Here is a 17917-nt window from a genome sequence, read left to right on the forward strand (position 1 = left end):
CACTTTATTACTTTTTGAAGTGACAGGTGAAAAAAGCTAAAAATTGATTTAGGACTGTCATTCTGTGAAACTGTATAGGATTCTTAACATGTATTATTCACAAGGGACTTACGAAGAGGCACTTGTCACACTTTGTGTAATGCATTAATTTGGAAAGAAAAGCAGCCCAGGAGCTAGAGGTTGAGTACCACAGATGTATATGTGTAGAGAGCTCTAAAATAATTTGGATTGAAAAGGACTTCTGGAGGTCATCCAGTCCAAACCGCTGCTCCAAGCCAGGCTGACTTCTAAGAAATTAAATCAGGTTGCTCTGGGGCTTGCTTTATATACCACCTTTTAAATCCAACTTACAAAGAAACCTTTTCATCAAAACTGGAATGCAATTATCAGTGTGAAAATGTTATGCACAGTGTCACCCCACTGTACAGAGTCCATTAGTATAAAAGCTTTCCAGAACTGTGCTAAGTTTTAAATAAAACGCTTCCTCCTTACCACTTTCAATCACATAGGCACCTGGACTCTGAGCAGTTACTTTCGCCAGGACTCGCCTCATCTAAATTTAACCATGTAGTCTTAGTGTATCATCTAGACTCTCAGTGGCTGGCAGAGAGATCCGAGCATCCCAGGGGAAGATTTCTTCCCGGCAGCTGTAAGGATGACGTAGATTGTCCTCGCCACTGAGTACAGAGGCCACACCAACAATTTACTGAGAGTTCATGCCCAAATTTGAGATGGCTTCAAAGGTAGACAAAGTGAGTCCTACCATTAGTACTCGGTATTGCAGACTGGCTGAGTTCTTTCAAATTAGGCTATAAACTCCTGAGAGTTGGAATTATGCCTTGTCATTTGCTATGTTGAGCTGTACGTGTAGAAATATTATTAATGCTCATTAGAGTAATAGAGTAGGATTGGACCCAGATGAGTAACGTTCAGTCAACTTCTGTTGAAGTTCATGGCAAAACTCCAGGGAACTACACCATACATGGTATTTTTGGGCTGAGAGCAAAATACACACAGACTAAGGACCTTTTTTTTTCACTTGAGGTTTGGAGAATTCTTTGAAAATTAGGAAAGTTATACACAGTTCAGAACGGCAGTAGCAGAAGAGTGTTTTGAACTTTCCATATCCACAATCTTCCCCTGTTGCCAATTTGGTTTCCACTTTGGCCAAATGTGAAAGTCTGTCTTAATTATGTTGTCACTCAACCTCTAGTTGCAGTCGCCCTTTATCTCGCGTCCATCTTCCCGCATTACTGCTCTGTAGGCAAAAGTTACAAAATTCAGGAAAGCAATTGATGGCAACCAAAGTTAAATAAATATACCTAAGTAGACAATACAACAATAACCCTACTATGTGCATGGAATGTCGTGGCTGAACCACGACACCAGGGAAGATGGGAGTAGAACTGGCAGCCTACCGGGAAGAGGGCTGGAAGTTCTCTGTGTGTACTCTTTTGCTGTTAGAAAATGCTGAATGACAGGGCATGTAGGTTTCCTTTGGGAAATACTTCCTACAGTCTTCCTTTGACTAAGCCTTTCAGCAGCAAGGTTTTCAGGTCCTGGATTGAATTTCTGGTCAGAGGGAGGGACAGAACAAGTGCACTGTTCAGTGGGAACCATTTCTCTTTGTACCAATAATTAAGACCTGCGTAAGCAAGTGAGGAGGGAGCTATTCAGCCTGCTTATGATGGTACTCATCACCTGGACTGCAGAAAATGGAGACCTAAGTCCCTGGTCTGAGGGAAAGGAAGGAGGACTTGGCCCCAGTTTGCAATTTCAGGTGTGTGTTGAACAGCCAACCTGTCCATTACCTACAAATACATCACTCTGCTATATGTGCTACCATTGAACAGCGTCATTTTCATTGTGGAGCAGCAAAATCGAAAACAGATACCAAAATCCTGATGTTTTCTAAAAGACTATTTTCTGACCAGTGAGAAGGAAGAAACCAAACGGCTGTGTGGTGAGGACAGTCCAAGAACCTGACAGGAGAGCAGTACAGCAGCTCACGCTTAGTACTGCTGCTCCGGCTTCAGCCTTACCCGAGTTGCTTGACTTGCTGCTCTAGCAGAAGGACCCATGGCAATATTCATACTGCTGGATGACTGGGTGTCACTGGTGTTGCCTCCGTCTGCAGCCGAGAGCCCAGAAATCACCAAAGCACTTGAAAAACTTCTCTTGCCAAACAGCAGGCTGAGAGTTGAGCTGGTGGAAGAGGCCAGGCTGGACCTGAGCATTGCTGCAGCCCGGTCCTGCACAGTCAGCTGGCCTGCAACAGGAGCAGCAGGGGACTGGGAAAACACAGACGTTGCCGAGTTGTGGAGTGACAGCTGACTACTAGAAAGCCTTTGGGCAATTTCGTGGGCAGATGTAGATGTTTGGATGAAAGGCTGGCGGCTTTCTACAATTGGTCCAGAGCAACTTGAAGCAGGGGGCCTTTGGTTTAAAGCAGTGTGTGCCTGGACGGACTGACTCCTGGGTTTTCTCCTGCCTTTTAAAAAAAAAAATTAATATATTAAAGTCAGTGGCATCCTGATGAACTCCATGCTATTGACAGTGTTCCATGTGTACATAGGACTTTTGGCGTATTGCTACTGGTTTTATCAGCATAAGAATCCCAAGAAACACAGATACTCTGCCATGTCGATTTTAACCTTCCCAGTGGAAGACTGAGCGTAGTGTTGCTGTAACTCCACTCCCCTTTGACAACCACAGTAAAGTGGGGGATGTTGAATATCTGCTTTAAATGGCGTTGTACAATTAAATGCAAAAAAATAAAACAACAACAAAAAAACCTGTGAGCTAAAACAATGGCCCATTGAAAAGAATTACTCCTGCATATGGGGAAAGAGAATGTCAGCCTTTCACAGATCATAGAATCACAGAATTGTTAAGGTTGGAAAAGACCCTTAAGATCATCAAGTCCATAACACGGCTTTTAACACCAATATTAAACTCCATCTGAGTTCCAAGAGTGATATTTACAGTATATCACAGACTGAAAAGATATTAACACCTCTAGTTAGGGTAGGCTATTGGAGACCCACGTAAGGCTCTTGCCCCATTCTCTGAAGCATCTTGATGCAGCCACTCACTGCTGGGTACAGAGAACAGATTAGACAAGCTATTCCGACTTGCCCGGGCAACTTCTGTCTTCCTATACATATACACCCCCATTTTTAACATTTATATCAACACCTTATGTCATTCCAACAAATAATTTCTGTATTTCTTATGCTTGCATATTTAAATAGGCATAAAATAAACCAACTTACTGGCCAGTGAACCCACCAGATACCTGCTTGCACCCAGGCACTGTGCAGATGGCACGCGCCGCAGGCCCCAAGAGCGTTTACTGTTTCTGCAGACGGGCTCTAACCCAGGCTTGTGCAGCCAATACCCAGTCACGTGAGTACCTGCTTGGCTTTTTGGCTTTCCAGGGAACTCCAAACGTTAACGCAAGCTGGCATTTCAGTTTCCTAGCTATAGCTGTGGAGTAGAGAGTTGGTGCCAGAAAATCTGTTGAGAGCCATCAACGCAGAAACTAGTTTTGGTGGCAGGCATTTCCAGGTTGTTGGTAATTATTTTTGCTTTGGTTTTTCCCAATACCCAGACTTGGAGGGGAGGGAAGCACTGAAACTCCTCCAAATACTGAAATTTTGCTAGCGTGAAGGAGTATAGATCTCACGCTATCTTCTAGAAACATGACTGTTTGCTGCATTCATGAGGGTTCCAGTAATGCAGAATTTCATAGCCGAACTGTTTACATTACACGTAGCTGAAACACACTGTTTTACATTCACAGGCCCAATTTCCAGAGGCTGGTATCATTAGCCCCATTTTTCAGAAGCTGAAGCAATGAGAATTTAGGTAACCTGGCACAGAGTCAGGTGGCAGAGCTGGGCCACATCCTGGCTGCAGCTCTTTAGCTGGACTAAAACCTAGTTGGCTTGGCAAGCCCTGGACACTTTCACAGCCCACTTACAACTTATCTTTAGTTCTACTTTTATACTCTAAACAATAAAAAAAAAAAAACTCCTAAGATGGCATGCAAGTAATAACGGCCCCAAAATCTCTGCTCGAGCGCAGCGCGACAGATGCCCGTGGCTCCCATCTGCCAGGTTGCCAGCATCCTCCGCGCTTCAGCCGCCATCGGTAGGGAGGGCAGGCGCTGCGGTGGGGGTCGGGCCTGCTGCCGCACTGGCAGCCGTGCGCACGTCTGGCTTCCGCAGGGACCCAGGTTCTTCAGACTCCGGGGTTTTGTTTAAGTGCTTTGGTTTCTACATCTGATGGTTATTTTAATATGTTACCTGTTTTAAATAAAAAGGACGGACTGGAATTAAGAACAGGGGCTGTGGTGTGTTAGTTTGTGCGGGGGCTAACGTGGCCAAACATCTGTTTGTGATTTAAACTGCCAAGCTGACCCCTGTCCAAAAGTATTCTGTATTCATCCCAAATGCAGTGGTTACGGCATTGGACAGGAGACCACCCGCGTCTACACATAAATAACTCTGCCCTTGAAAACACTTAGGAAACAAAGGCCGTTCTATAACCTGCATCACAAAATAAGGACACTTTGGGGGAGAACCCCACACGTTTCCAATGCTCCCGATTTTGGTCGCACTTTTATATACAGCTTTCATTGCATTCTGCAGACTCAGTGGCACCAGGCTGCAAAATGAAGTATGAAATATGAAAACCTTAAATGCACTTGATTCATAGATTGTGAGTCTAGAAGGGATTGCTGTGATCATCTAGTCTGCTGTGCTATATAGCATGGGCCACAGAACTTCCTGGAATTAATTCCTGTACGGTATTACTAATTACTATGATTATTTTTAAGAAATGCATCCAATATCTCCAGTCATGGAGAATCCATCTTAGCCTTTAGTCACTTGCTTCACTGTTTATTTACTCTCACTGTTAAAAACGTGCACTTGCTTCCAAATCTGAATTTGTTTAGCTTTGTTATATCCAAGTCTGCTCGAATCAACTGTCTTTGGTCACCTTTTGTTGCCCAGGTAAGTACTTACAGACTATTGTCAAAGCATCTTTTACAATATAAATTATTTGAAGGCTCTTAATCTTTCACTACAGGATGTATTTCCCAGATCTTTGATCATCTTTTGGCTCTTCTCTGAACTCCTTCCAAATTAAGGATGTCCTTCTTAAATTAGGGCACTAGGACTGTGCGTGGTACGCCAACAGCGTCCTGAACCAAAGTCAGGTTGACAGACACGCATTGCCCAGGTCACCCTATTCATCCTGCTTTAGCAACAACAGGCATAGCACAAGTTCTTTCCCAGTCCCCTGGTATTGCCTTAGTGTCCCAATACTTCCTGAAGATCAAACAGAGCTTGCTTTTTAACCAGCTCTCTTGGATGAGAGTCATTTGGACTTGCTCAATTAAGCGTATAGCTTTGATAGCCACCCTTTCATGTTCTTTGTAGCTGTTGGGATGGAGGGAACTACTTCATGATCAGATCACAGAAGTAGATCATCTGCATTTTTCCCAATACAAACCAGACATTTCTTTTCTCCTTCCTACATTATTGGCAACTCTGCCTTTCTACATAGTGATGGACTGAGACCGCTGTTAGGATTTCTTTTCCTTCTAATACTCTCTAAAAATAATCAGCCACCAACCCACTTTCATCTTTTTGTCCCTAATGGTGCTAGCCAGAAACTTCTCCTTGTTTCATTTGCTTTCTCTTATCAACGGTCTCTCAGGACTGAATACTAATTTGCATTTGCTATTTTCCACTTCCTTGCACTTGTGCATGTCTTCATTTTACCTCAAAGTCAGGTTGCTTTTCTTAACTAAGTGTGACCTTCTCTCTTGACTGTGGTTTTCTGGGCACCCAGTATGTTCTTTTAAACAACTCACAATTAACTTTCATTCTTGTATGGCATGCTCAGGATCATTATTTTACAATTAAGTTTGCCATTCCGATTACTGCAGTGTCAAGGTATGGGTATGCACATGGGGATTCCTCTAACGCTACACTCAATTAAAAGCAGCAGTTATTTTATTCTTACAATGCGATTTATATTCAGGGAAAGATTTCCTCCAGTCTTATTATCTTTAATGATAGGTCAAAATGATCTAACGGGAAACAAACAAGTGTCATACCCCTCTAGTTCTCTGTTAGCTGACAGAATGATTGGCAACATTTAATTTTCTTCTGGTAACTGCTGGATAGACATAAGAAGTTGCTTCCTATTTGTTTGCTGTCCACACGCGCCGATAAACAGCCAAACCAATCCCTCAAATAAATTGTCATGCTGCTTCCAAGATAATTAAGATTTTTGCATAGTTTCACTTCTGCTATTCCCAGCCAACAATAAGCGCAGGTTCACTGTGGTACGGGCTCCCTGCATCGCACGTGTAGGCTCCCTCCCATCTGCATTTCTTATTCTGGCATTGTTAGTGGCACCTCCTAGTCCAAAAGTTAAACATAAAGGAGTTTGACAGTGGAAACTCTGGTGAATCACACTTTTCTTACATCCTCCCAGTAAATACCTGCAGCAATACCAGGAAGCCATCTCCTACCTGTGCTTGGTCATTAGGAAAGACAAAGCACTCTCTTTCTAAAATTAAGTTTTCCACTGGGTATGAGCATGCCCCAAAAGCATCTGCCTACGCAGCCCCTCAGGAGAAGACTATAGAAAAAGCCAAGTAAGTTGTGCAAATACCTGCACGCTGGTGGACCTCTTGAGATGAAGCTTGCAACTGAGGGGTTCCATCCCTGGTGGGCTGTGAGCTACTGCTCTGGCTTGAATTGCCTGTGGAGTTGCTGCTAGACGCAGGGCCCCCTCCACTATCCACCTCTTCAACGTTACCTCTCTCGTGGTGAGCTGCATGGCAGTCCTTCCGCATTCTGTTTGTGGGAACGCACGCATGGTCAGCCACTTATTATGCACGAAAATTTGTGCCGCCAATGTTAGGTGCCCTCAAAATACATAATTGTACTCTGTCATCCCGCTGCAGGTCGTTTGACATTTTATGAGATGACAAAGATGATGTGTTAAGCTTACTTGGAACAAAATTGTATGCGACAAACCAAATCTTCCCTTGTCTGTGTTAAGTGGCTTTGGAGCCCTGCGAGACCGTAGGACTCTCTAATGTTACAGTGGTCTCTAAAGATCACCTTTTGCATGAGGTAACCAAGTAGCAAAGAGGGGGAATGGACTGGAAGGGGCTCAGAGGGAATGAGCTGAATGGTCGGAAACTAGCATTTTAACCCACTGGATTTAATCTTGGCTTTTTAGCATAGGTCTTAGCAGGCAAGCTGGCTCCCATGGTCCCTCCGTGGTCCCCTGCCTCTCCTCAGCCACAGTGGCGATAGGGCAGGTAGAGGGAGCGAGACAAGAGCGAGTTGTTGCTGTATGAAAAGCACATGTAGGAATGAGAGCTGGAACGTGTCAGATACTGATCGTGCATACCATGGGGACGTCAGGCAGTTTTGGTGGATAGTAAGTACATTTTTAGGTGTGTTTTGGTCAAGAGCAATGACTTGGGCATGATCATCTATACTGCCCTAGCTTTGGAGCATAACCCACCACAACATTTACTCGTGTTCTGACATGTCATTGAGTTACAGAAAAGATACCCTTATTTACAAGGCATAAACAGTAAAATTCCCTGGAATAAGGGAAATGTCTGTAGTGATAAGTGATTTGATAATTAATCTTGTTGAACACGTAGAAAGCTTTGCTTAAAAGCCATGAATGAGTTAACAAATTTGCTTTCTGCTATATCTGTATCCTTTGTTATATTCTGAGTTATTTGCAATTAATTTTTACTCATAGATAACAGTACAGAATTACTCTCTTTTAACAGAAAATACGGTGGAACTGAGGCTTCAGGGTCTGTACCTGCAGAGCCAAAATATAACACCTACCTTAACCATTTGGATCTGAACCACTTTTTAATGTTGTCCAAACTGAGAGGTCCTCCCCAAATGTTCCTCAGTTGGCTGTGTGTCCCAAGGTACGAGGTGGTTAAAGGCGAAACGTACATTGGATATCCCAGTGGCTGATCGCACGAAGAATTAATTAAGTTCCGCAAGACCTGTTTATTGTTCTGGATGCTTCCTCTCTCCGGGTTACGATTGCGTAAGAAAATCAGTTCCTGCTGCTGCCCAGCCCACAGCCCTCTGACGCACTCCTTGTTGACCTACAGGTAGGTTAAAGACACGGATCATGTGAAAATGTTTGCTACTTAAGGTGCAGAACTACACGATCTAGGTAGAACGGCAGTAGCTGTGTGTGCAAACACCTCATGTCTTTGCCCCAACAGGTTTTATGAACTTTTGCAGCTACTCCTTGACAAAGCCTGGAATGTTACTTCAGATACACAAACATCTGGGTGCAAAATGGAAGTTGACCGAAGAGAGCTCTTTTAGCCTCCGATCCCTACTCCAGGAACTGCTATCAACCTCTCCTTTTGGCCACCATTACTCAGAAATAATATTAGTAACCACAGCCCTAAATTACTGCAGTATTAGAAAGGTGGTATGTGTACCTTGATAACCTTGAAGGTCAAGTAGCTTTTGTGGAGCATGATAACTTTATATTCATCTGCTCCTTCATCTACCACGTGTCTCAGGGTTAGCAGCTCCTCTCTGTTGGAGAGTACAGCGCTGCGCCAGGCTGGGTCCCCTTCGTGACAAATCACCACCTTTTCTTCAAACGATTGGATGGCTTCGTACAAAACTGCTGGGTCCTCATACTCATCTGGGCAGGTGAACTGGTCCTGGCAGTACAGCAAAAAGCATTGAAAAGGTCAGGTGTATTTATGAAAACACAAAAAGTATTGACAATAAACAAAATCCTGGTTTTCAAACAGTTGCTGACCCAAGTGACTTGCCATTTGATACAGCATGTCTTTGGGGAGGTAGAACAGCAGTATAGAAAGGTACAATTTTTTGTTTTATTGTAACCTGTTCTGATCTCATGTCTCCACTGGACAACGACACTCGGAGAATACCAGCTTATCCGCTGTCTTTTTATAAAGTGGGAAACCATAGGAGGGTAAGCCGGAGGGAGACTGGAATCACCTGGGGCGTTCCACGATTCTTGTGGAAATCCTTCTTTTTACTCATGAAAAAAACAAGGACAAACGCACAGACTGGGAATCCATCAGCAGATATCACAGTATTGTGTTACTACTTCAGCTGTCACGCAGCGACGTGGCAGCAATAACATTCATAAAGTTATTGTGTGAAATTCTCAGATATTAACTCACAGCGGTTCCACTTCAGTTACATTCAGAGCAATTATAAATATCGTGCATGATGAAAGCATATGATGCTAAATCATAACATGCCAGAGCAAAACCAAAATCAACTCCAAGATATACGGGGGTCGACCTGAAGAATTTGGAGCAACTTCAATGGAGGCGTGCCAGGTTTTTACAACTGAAAACAGAATAGGATCATGAACAAACAGCCGTGACGCTAACCCTTCAAACCACTCTCCCTCAGCTCTGTCGTTTAACGTATGGAAGCGTTACATGTGCATTGCCATTCACAAAAGGACTGATAAATTAGCAGTGAAATTAATCTAACTGATGTGTTTCTTTTCAATCTAGAAACCATCCTAATAGTATCCACTCAAGGAAAACATGACATGGTGGTCAAGTTTTCTTTTGATGAAAAATGCAGGGTCAAGCTCTGCAATATGAATGGTTCCAAATGGGCAGCTAGGGGGTACAGCAAAGATCAAGTGAATGCGAAATAAATAAATGCCAAGCTTTTCCAGTTTGGTTAAGGAAGTTTCTCAGACTAAGGCAACAAGTACTCCATTTCCCTCTCATTTTCTTTTCACCTTTGGACAGTTTCTAAGGTTTCCTGTGTTTCCCTAAGAAAACAGATGCACTAGTAAAAGTTAAAAATAAAAATTAAAAAAAGACCCTACCTGGTGTAGCTTCAGAGACATTCGGATTGCCGGGGCAACAACCTTATGCAATAAATCCATGTCAGCAAAGACCCACTCGTCTTTTGCTGCTATCCGAAAGTCTCCTTTGAACAGCGCGTGGAGCCCGTAAAGAAAAGAGTCCAAGCTGTAAGAGAAAGGCAGCAGTCACTGCCAGGAGTCATTCCCGTCTCACCAAGCCGGGCCCCTGCCAGCCGCCGGCCACGTGCTGAGCTGCCCAGTGACCGGCAGCCCTCCGGCGCCGGGCGAGCTCCTGCGGTGGGTATAAAGCTGGGGTTGCATCGCATATTTCTAATGAGAAACCGTTCCTCAGGGTAGGGGGTTTTCCTTCTGCTTGCACTGTAACAACTGGCCTTGAAACGAGCGTGGGTCCTGGAACAAAGGATGTCGTAAGGATGGGTGCCCGGTCACGGGGTGCCTCAGGGTGCTGCTTCTCTGCCGCTGTGCCAACGAGACCCCGTCAAAGAGCACCAGCTGCTCTGCAGTCCCTGAAGATGCCCCCTCATTTGCAAGTTTATTGATTGGCCCTGTTACTTTTAGCCGTTCTCCTTGCAAGGTAAAAATTTTAAACAAAAAAAACAAACAAAAAAATAGCTGTAAAAAATATTTTCAGCAAATCTGAGACTTTTGTCATGAAACTCAAACTGAGACGTGAACATTAAACCAGATGGACTAAGAATACTAAGTTTCAGGAACTATTCAGCAAACGGGGTGAGAGCATCAATCAAATGACGGGCTTTTCATACTGAGACAATGAACAATTTTCTTCTAATATAAGAAACTAGGTGTAACCAGTTCTGCCTGACGTTGGCTGACGGTTTGCCTGGACCTGAGATTTAAGCAAGAGGTAAAAAGGTACAAAATCGAGGAGATGTTAGAAGACGGTCGCACGAGGGCTTTGTGGAGGGGAACAACCAGCCTTCTCTCCAGTCCGCACCCGGGAGCGTGAGCTGCCCGCGACACCACGGCCACTTGTATAATGTTTACATAGCAGGACTGCCGTCGTAAAGCTGCTCTGAAGAAGTGATCTCAAAATTGAGGAAAACAGAACCATCTGTTAAAAACAGGCATCCCTTGCAAACCCACGGGACATGGTTTCATCTACCTGCCAAGATTTTACTCACAACAGTTGATTTTTTTCAGACTGTAAAGACTCTGAGGAGAAGCTGCATTAAGATGTTAGCGGTTTTCATTACCACCCAGGCTTTCTCCAGAGAACGCATGATCTTTCTTAATTATTTTAGGAAAAGAAAAAAAAAAAATCTTTTAAATCTTTTTCTCTTCTCCGAGAGAGGGAGGAGAGAGGTGGGAGACTGCTTGGCCTATCCTCGGCTCAGATGCATTCTAATTTTGCCTTTGATGGGGAGCATGTTTTAGAAATTGAAATAGAAAGATATATATATTGATACCAGAAAAACAGCTGGATACAGATTTTCTCCGCAAAAGCACCATGTAATACAAACCAACTTAATCAGTGGGACCAAGGCCAGTCAGGAAGGCAGGGCTGCTGTCGCTGCTGGGAACACGAAGAGTACGGGGAAGCTCCTGTGAATTCTTAACTGGTTTGCATTTATTAGTACTAAGTTACGTATTAAAACATGCCTATGTGGGACAGGCACTTACACTCAGATCTCCAAAACGTTCAAGCACTGTCTTCAATGGGAGTTATTGTGTGTCTTCAAGGAGCGGGTCCTGATCCCCACTGACTTTCAATCAATCATCTCCATGGTTTAGAAAATTATAATATACCCAAATCCTGCTTAATAGCTAGGACAGCCCCAGAACAAAGCAGTTAGGGGGAAAAAATCATGGGTGCAGCCAGTGTCATGAAATATGTGACCACCATCTTCTTTGAAAAGGCTAGAAATCAGGAGGGGTCCTTTCACTCACCCACCCACTAGACAACATCCAGCATACGCAGCTGAATCCTTGCCTGGAAAAAACACATCTGTATCTAAATATTCTTCCCAGATGAAACTGAAAAAAACTACCCTGAACTGTGCACCTAACGATGATCTGTAGTATAGTTTTTCCCCACGTAACACCCCCTGTATTTGCTCTGAATAGTTGGCTGGGATGAAGGGAGGAGTAGGCAGGAGAGAGAACTGTTTTTTACATCATTAGAGGCTCTCAGAGCCAAATCTGAACACCAGAGCCACGAGTTTGCATTCACATCAAAGTGTCTTACAGGCATCAGCACATGCTAAAGAGGCTGCTGTGAACAGCAGTATCTGCTGAAAGCAAGGCCGGGACTAGGACAGCTATGCAAACCGCAGCTGAGCACCAGCAGTGGGAGCGAAGGGAAGCACGAACAGCTCTCACTGTGCTTAGTTAGGGAAGATTCATCCATTTCTCATCCCTCTGCCTAATAAGTTCAATAAGCGGCATTTTTAAGAACAAATATGACTTCTACAAGAAGCAAAGGCGTGGTGACAGTAGTGGTGAGAGGCTGAGTCTCCATTATTTTATACATCGTATTTTCCACCAGAGAGGTCTGGAGGAGATTGCTGTACTCAAAAAACCATGAATTCATGGACATCTTTTATTCTCCTGCCAATCGTAATGAGGCTTGTGGGTACATTCTGCCTATAATGTGACACTATCTTAAGCCATTACTTCTGTAACAGGCAGCCCTTAATCCACATAAAATAGAGCTGTTGTTATTCTTCCCATTGTTATGCTCTCTCCTGAAGACGCTAATGAGATTATAAGGAAGCTGTAATGCCAACAGCTTTGATATTAGGCCTGACTCGAGGTTGTTGCTGCTTTCTTGGCCCAGTTTTGACATACCTCAGTTAGCAATCTGCTGTAGTTACAGGCTCTTTCAAAATATTTTAAAAACTAGTTAAGGTAAATTCACATGCCAAAGAAACGACATTAATCAAGAAGAAACACAACTACTATTTCTGGCAACACTTCTAACCCTCTGAGCTAAGAACCTGAAAAACTGCTGTCACAACTGCGAGCTATTTTAGAACAAGACTAGTAGGTGTGTGGGAACCGTCGGCCCCTCAAATGTGCAGAAAGGGGGGGATTAAGTAGCGTCACAGATACCAGAGGGAGGGCAACAGAGCCAAAGCAAATACTCCTTTTCCTACTGCACTCCTTGCGTCGCTCCAACAGCTGAAACTAAAAGCATTTGATACAAGCCTGAAAGCAGTCCGGATGAAGACTAACGAGCTGATGAATATACTTGTGTGCATTCTGCATCCAAACCCCATCCTCTGTCTGCAGCTTATGGACCTTTCCCAATGCTAACTGTAGATTTATTTAAGGAATAGAGAAACATGCGTGCCTGTGAGCTGGTAATGACCCGAATGTCGTGGCTCACCCGAGTGAAATATCTTCAATGGTAGCCCGTCTCAATTTGATATTTTAGACGACAGTGGTTGTGAGCTAAGAGTCACACTCTTCTCCCCTGCGCTGAGCTCTGGCAGCCGCAGAGCTGTCTGCTGAGCGCTGCCGGAACTCCCGCTCGCCGTGCAGCGTCCCGTGCCCTCCGCCTCCTTCCCCTCAGATGCTGGGCAGTGCAACGCGGAGCCCAGGAGGGAAGGGGCGGCTGGGGCCAGCTGCTTCCCTGGGCTTCAGCGAGAGCAGCGGTTCCTCTTCCAGGCAGAGGCGTTCCTTGGAGTGACCCTCGGTCCACACCGAGTGATAACGCCCAGAGGGAGCTCGGGGGACCTGAGCATCCAGGCTTGGTAGTGTTGGAAGTATCTGATGAGAGGTGCTTTATTAAGAGCTTTTTATATTTTTTCCGAATTTGGAATGTATACTAAACAGTTATTTACTAGTAGGTCTAGTATAGGATAGGATTATTAAGTCATTTTTTACCAATACACACCTAAACATATCACTCATATTTGAATAAATGAATGGTAATGTCATGTCATTCTTCAAATTGCATTTTGTGCAGGATGCCTCCTAATGACAGTTTAAAAGAGCAAGTGATTTGCATAGCAATGTTCTGCCTCCTTAATGAATGCATTTATTGTGTAATCTAGTGTTAATGTTGGGTTTCTACTGACATTTACATGAACAGGTACACTGAATAATTATTTACATACATTATATAAGAGCATTTAAAATCTTGGTTTACACAGTGACATTTACTGATTAATAGATTAGACAAAATCACGTGTAAATGAGTGCAAACTGATAGTTTACATACACAATGTAAACCTGAATCTCAATTCTGTAGTGCACAGCTCAGTGTAACGTCGCCTTTGCAATGTTTCTGTGCAGCAGCTGGGTGACTGTCCCTCCTTGAAACACAGCAAGGGCTAGACTTAGTCCAGAGGAAGATTCCTCCTACCTGGACAGTTACCCCGAGAACAAAATGGGGACCACAGAGCACAGATTCTTGGCTGGTTTGCTCACGTTGGACGTATCTGAAACAATTCATAGAAATGAGCGGGAGGAGGAGAAGCCTACAACGCCTATCTGGCCGTTACATCTCAAACTCGTCACGAAACCTCTAGCAATATTGTACACAATCTGCTTCGCAGCCAGAATTAATCGAAAGTCCTGAGATGAAGTTCAAGGTCATTTCTCAGTGCCTACCAGAGTAAATAATCTCAGGTTTTGTAGTCCGTCACTCAAGCGTGACAGAGCACGTGTTAGGAACCCTGACCTAACACAGCGAGCCAGCTCCCGCCGGCCGTACATGCGGTACATCCCGCTCGTGCACACAGCTGACTCTGGGATCGCTTGTTCTGACACCATCTCTGCAGAAAACTAAGACTCTCTTCAGCACCAGTAGGCTCCAAAAGGTCCCCAAAATATCATGACACCTTTGCAAGGAAAAGGACTGTGAAGCATCACCTAAGGAATGATTCCTCCAGCTTCTGAGGACCTGAAGTACTTCTCCCCCATCTGACTGAACACAGACCTGCAACAGCCTGAGAGCGAGGGGACTAAATCACCCTCTGTAAGAGCTGCTGTGTCTCCATCAAACCAGAGAGAGGGGATGGAGACCTGCCTTCAGTGCCTAAAATTAATCCTCGGGACCATCTCCTTCTGGCTCAGCAGCCTTGCACATGTTGGACAAAGTCTCCTTCCCCCTGACGTGCCGTATAATTGTATTCCTATCGGAGTCCGGCTGGCTTACTGCTGCTTTGTGTTTGAGTAAGTTGTGAAGATCTGTCTGAAGCAGTAAACACGAAGTGGGGTAAGAACATCCCTCTGACCTGAAGTGAATGTATCAGGGCAATTTTTGTTGATGAAGGTCTTGATGCCAGAGGGTAGCGTACCCACCTTGTCCCTTAGTTAAGAATTTCTACTAAATTGTTTTTGTCAATTAAAATAAATGTATAAGTTCTTTAAGACAAGAATAAACATAATCACCAAGCTAAAGTCATGTTTTGTAGCTGTAGCAATTTATAACTTGCATTGTGCTACTCAGATTCCTTTCTTTTCTCCCCAGAAACCTTTCTGACAGTTGAAATGTATTAAAGGTAATTTAACCAGGTGGGTAAGTGACACAGTTTTTCACAGTGAAACTTTTCTAGGGAAAGCTTTTGTGAAGTGGCACTGAAAAAGATACTGACAGAAGCTTCCACTTAACCCCTTTTATGTCACAAAATACATTTAAAAAATACAATTATACAATACTGCCCTGGACCACTTTCTTAATAAAAAGAAAATCAGGACTTAAAGATACAGGATTATACAGAACAGATTCAGAAAAGCAGAGATAGAGCTGTGCAGTGCACGACTACTGCATTTTTCTGCCCTTCTTGGGGATAAAAGGTCTGTAGAAAAGTATTTGTGAGTATGGAGTGTCCACTCACCAAAACAGAGAAACTAATTTGGTTCATTGGTAATTTTCCAGATTTTAAAAAGACACGGTACAGCTGACTCCTGCAATTATCATTAAAATCTTTACTGAAGACTTTGGAAATAATTATTCTCAATATTCGTACTTTCTATGTCAAGCTTTGGAAAGTTTCCGATAATATTATCTCTTTCCATTAGCTACTGACCGTATAAGGCAATAAATATAGGTGACATTGGTATTGTGCCTGTACTAGTGCCAAAGCATTGTAATGAAGATTTTAAGATCCTGTGGAAAGTACATGCAATGTGACGACAGTTTTAGGAAGCTTTTATGATATTTTTAGATGCATTTCTAATACTGCTGTGACATACCTATTGCAGCCACAGATCAAACTCACTTTAATCTTTTCTCAGGGAAAAAGAACCCAAAAAAAATCACAAATGCACATCGACTTTTCCACCACGTCCCCAAACTCTAAAATTCGGATCATGAAAAAAATAGGGCAATTTTAGAAATCTCAGTGACTGCCTCAACATCGCACTAATTTGAGCGCATAGAAATGACGGGAGAGGAAACTCAACCCAGAGGAAAACTACTACAGGAAGGGAGTGTGCGAAGCCTCGTAGAAAAGAGATGACGAAACCCACTTTAGAAAGCAGAAAGAAGCAGCAACCAGGCGTGGGCCTGGAGCATTTTGGGTGACTGAAAGAGGACGACACAAAAACAGACGTTACAAATGACTCAACAGATAACAAAGCTTGAATAAATATTTGAAGCACTGTTCTGCCTTACAACAGCGAATGCATTCAAAATTGCACATGCTGTCTTTGTTTGCTTGTTAGTAAGACAAATCCTCTCTAAGCACCGTGTTGACAGAGGGCTAGCTAGCTTTATTCACAGTTTTGTGCCAATACGGCAAGGTCACTTAGAGACTGCATATTTACTGATCTTCCCTACTCTTATGAAACCCTCGTGAACGCAGGGAGCTCAATACATCTAATAAAAATCTAAAATTAGGAGAGAAGTTAGACTTTAATAAAGATTTTTTCATTAATAAAATGCCTTATCTATAAAATTCATTGCTCAGGCCGAACGCTTAGCACCGCATCAATGGTACTTCATAAAACCCAAGCAACTCAGAACTCCAAGGGAAAATGGAAGAATCCCTAAGGAAAATGCAAAGTGAAGTGCATATCCAGAAATAAACTTAACCAAGCATATTTTAAGTAACCAGACTTTCTAGGAAGAAGTGTTTTGAATGAATGAATGAGTAAGGTAGAATGAGAACAGACAAAGCCGTGGTCTCCAGAGATGTGAGGTTCTCCCTTCCTTGGTCACCAGAACGAAGTGGCCCCAGGAACGTGGAATACAACCCTAAGGAATAGAGCACTCTTACGGATTTAGTATCATTTAGCTAACTAGATGTCAAAGTACGTTGCCGTTTCTTCCCCTTCTGGAGGAAGCCAGCATTACAGTAGCCAGGCCAGGCACGGGTGAACACAAGCAATAACCATCGGTACCTATGCCTTCAGTGCAGAATTCTGCTTTGCCCTATGAAATAAAGACTGGTATTAGTTATTAAGCAAACTACCAAAGTAAAAGATGTCCAGGAAAGGCAGAAAACAATTTATTTTGTGGAGGAAAGATACTCTGCCTTGATCTAATCTTCTGCTGAGATTCCACACTAATTGAAAAAAGACAAACAAGTTTTTGCTTTAAAATGAGGAAAAAGGATTCCTAAAAATTACCTGATGGCCATATTGTGAGCTGCAGTTCCCAAAGCTCTTCGACCCAGTATGCACAAGGCAAAGGAAAGCGTCACTAGAGGAGAATCCTCATCGCTGTCCAGGTGCTACAAGGTTTGAAGAACAGCATGTTATTCCAGATGCAAATATCATGTTTAAAAGCACGGCAATACTATAAATTGGAACATTCATAAAATTTGCTTGTAGCTGGACCTATACACAAAAACACTCTTTGCAATTAAAAAGAACAAGGAGGAAGACATTGCCATCGGAGGCTTTCTGCAATGAGCAAGCTTATTTTGCCCACTGGCTAGAAACAGAACATTTCAATCTCAGGTGGTGAGATCCCAAGAGAGGGGAGCTTTGGTGGTGGTGGTTTTTTTTTTGTGGGGTTTTCTGTTGTTTTTTTTTTTTTCTTTTTTTCCAGATCCAACATTCTAAACCAGAGCAGAATCCT

The 17917-nt window shown here is 43.3% G+C and overlaps 1 protein-coding gene across 1 annotated transcript in view; it reads right to left on the reverse strand.

Moving 5' to 3' along the window:
* Positions 1-17917, reverse strand: part of PCNX2 (pecanex 2) — a 159314-nt gene that overhangs the window by 2766 nt on the left and 138631 nt on the right. Inside the window, exons 28-33 of the mRNA XM_064445706.1 lie at positions 17464-17567; positions 9922-10066; positions 8528-8758; positions 7905-8179; positions 6697-6881; positions 2043-2491 (exon numbers count right to left, since the gene is read on the reverse strand). Coding sequence (XP_064301776.1) covers positions 2043-2491; positions 6697-6881; positions 7905-8179; positions 8528-8758; positions 9922-10066; positions 17464-17567 — 1389 coding nt within the window. The remainder of the gene's footprint in view (positions 1-2042; positions 2492-6696; positions 6882-7904; positions 8180-8527; positions 8759-9921; positions 10067-17463; positions 17568-17917) is intronic.

This window comes from Phalacrocorax carbo, chromosome 3 (genome assembly GCF_963921805.1).
Source record: "Phalacrocorax carbo chromosome 3, bPhaCar2.1, whole genome shotgun sequence".
NCBI classification, from domain to species: domain Eukaryota; kingdom Metazoa; phylum Chordata; class Aves; order Suliformes; family Phalacrocoracidae; genus Phalacrocorax; species Phalacrocorax carbo.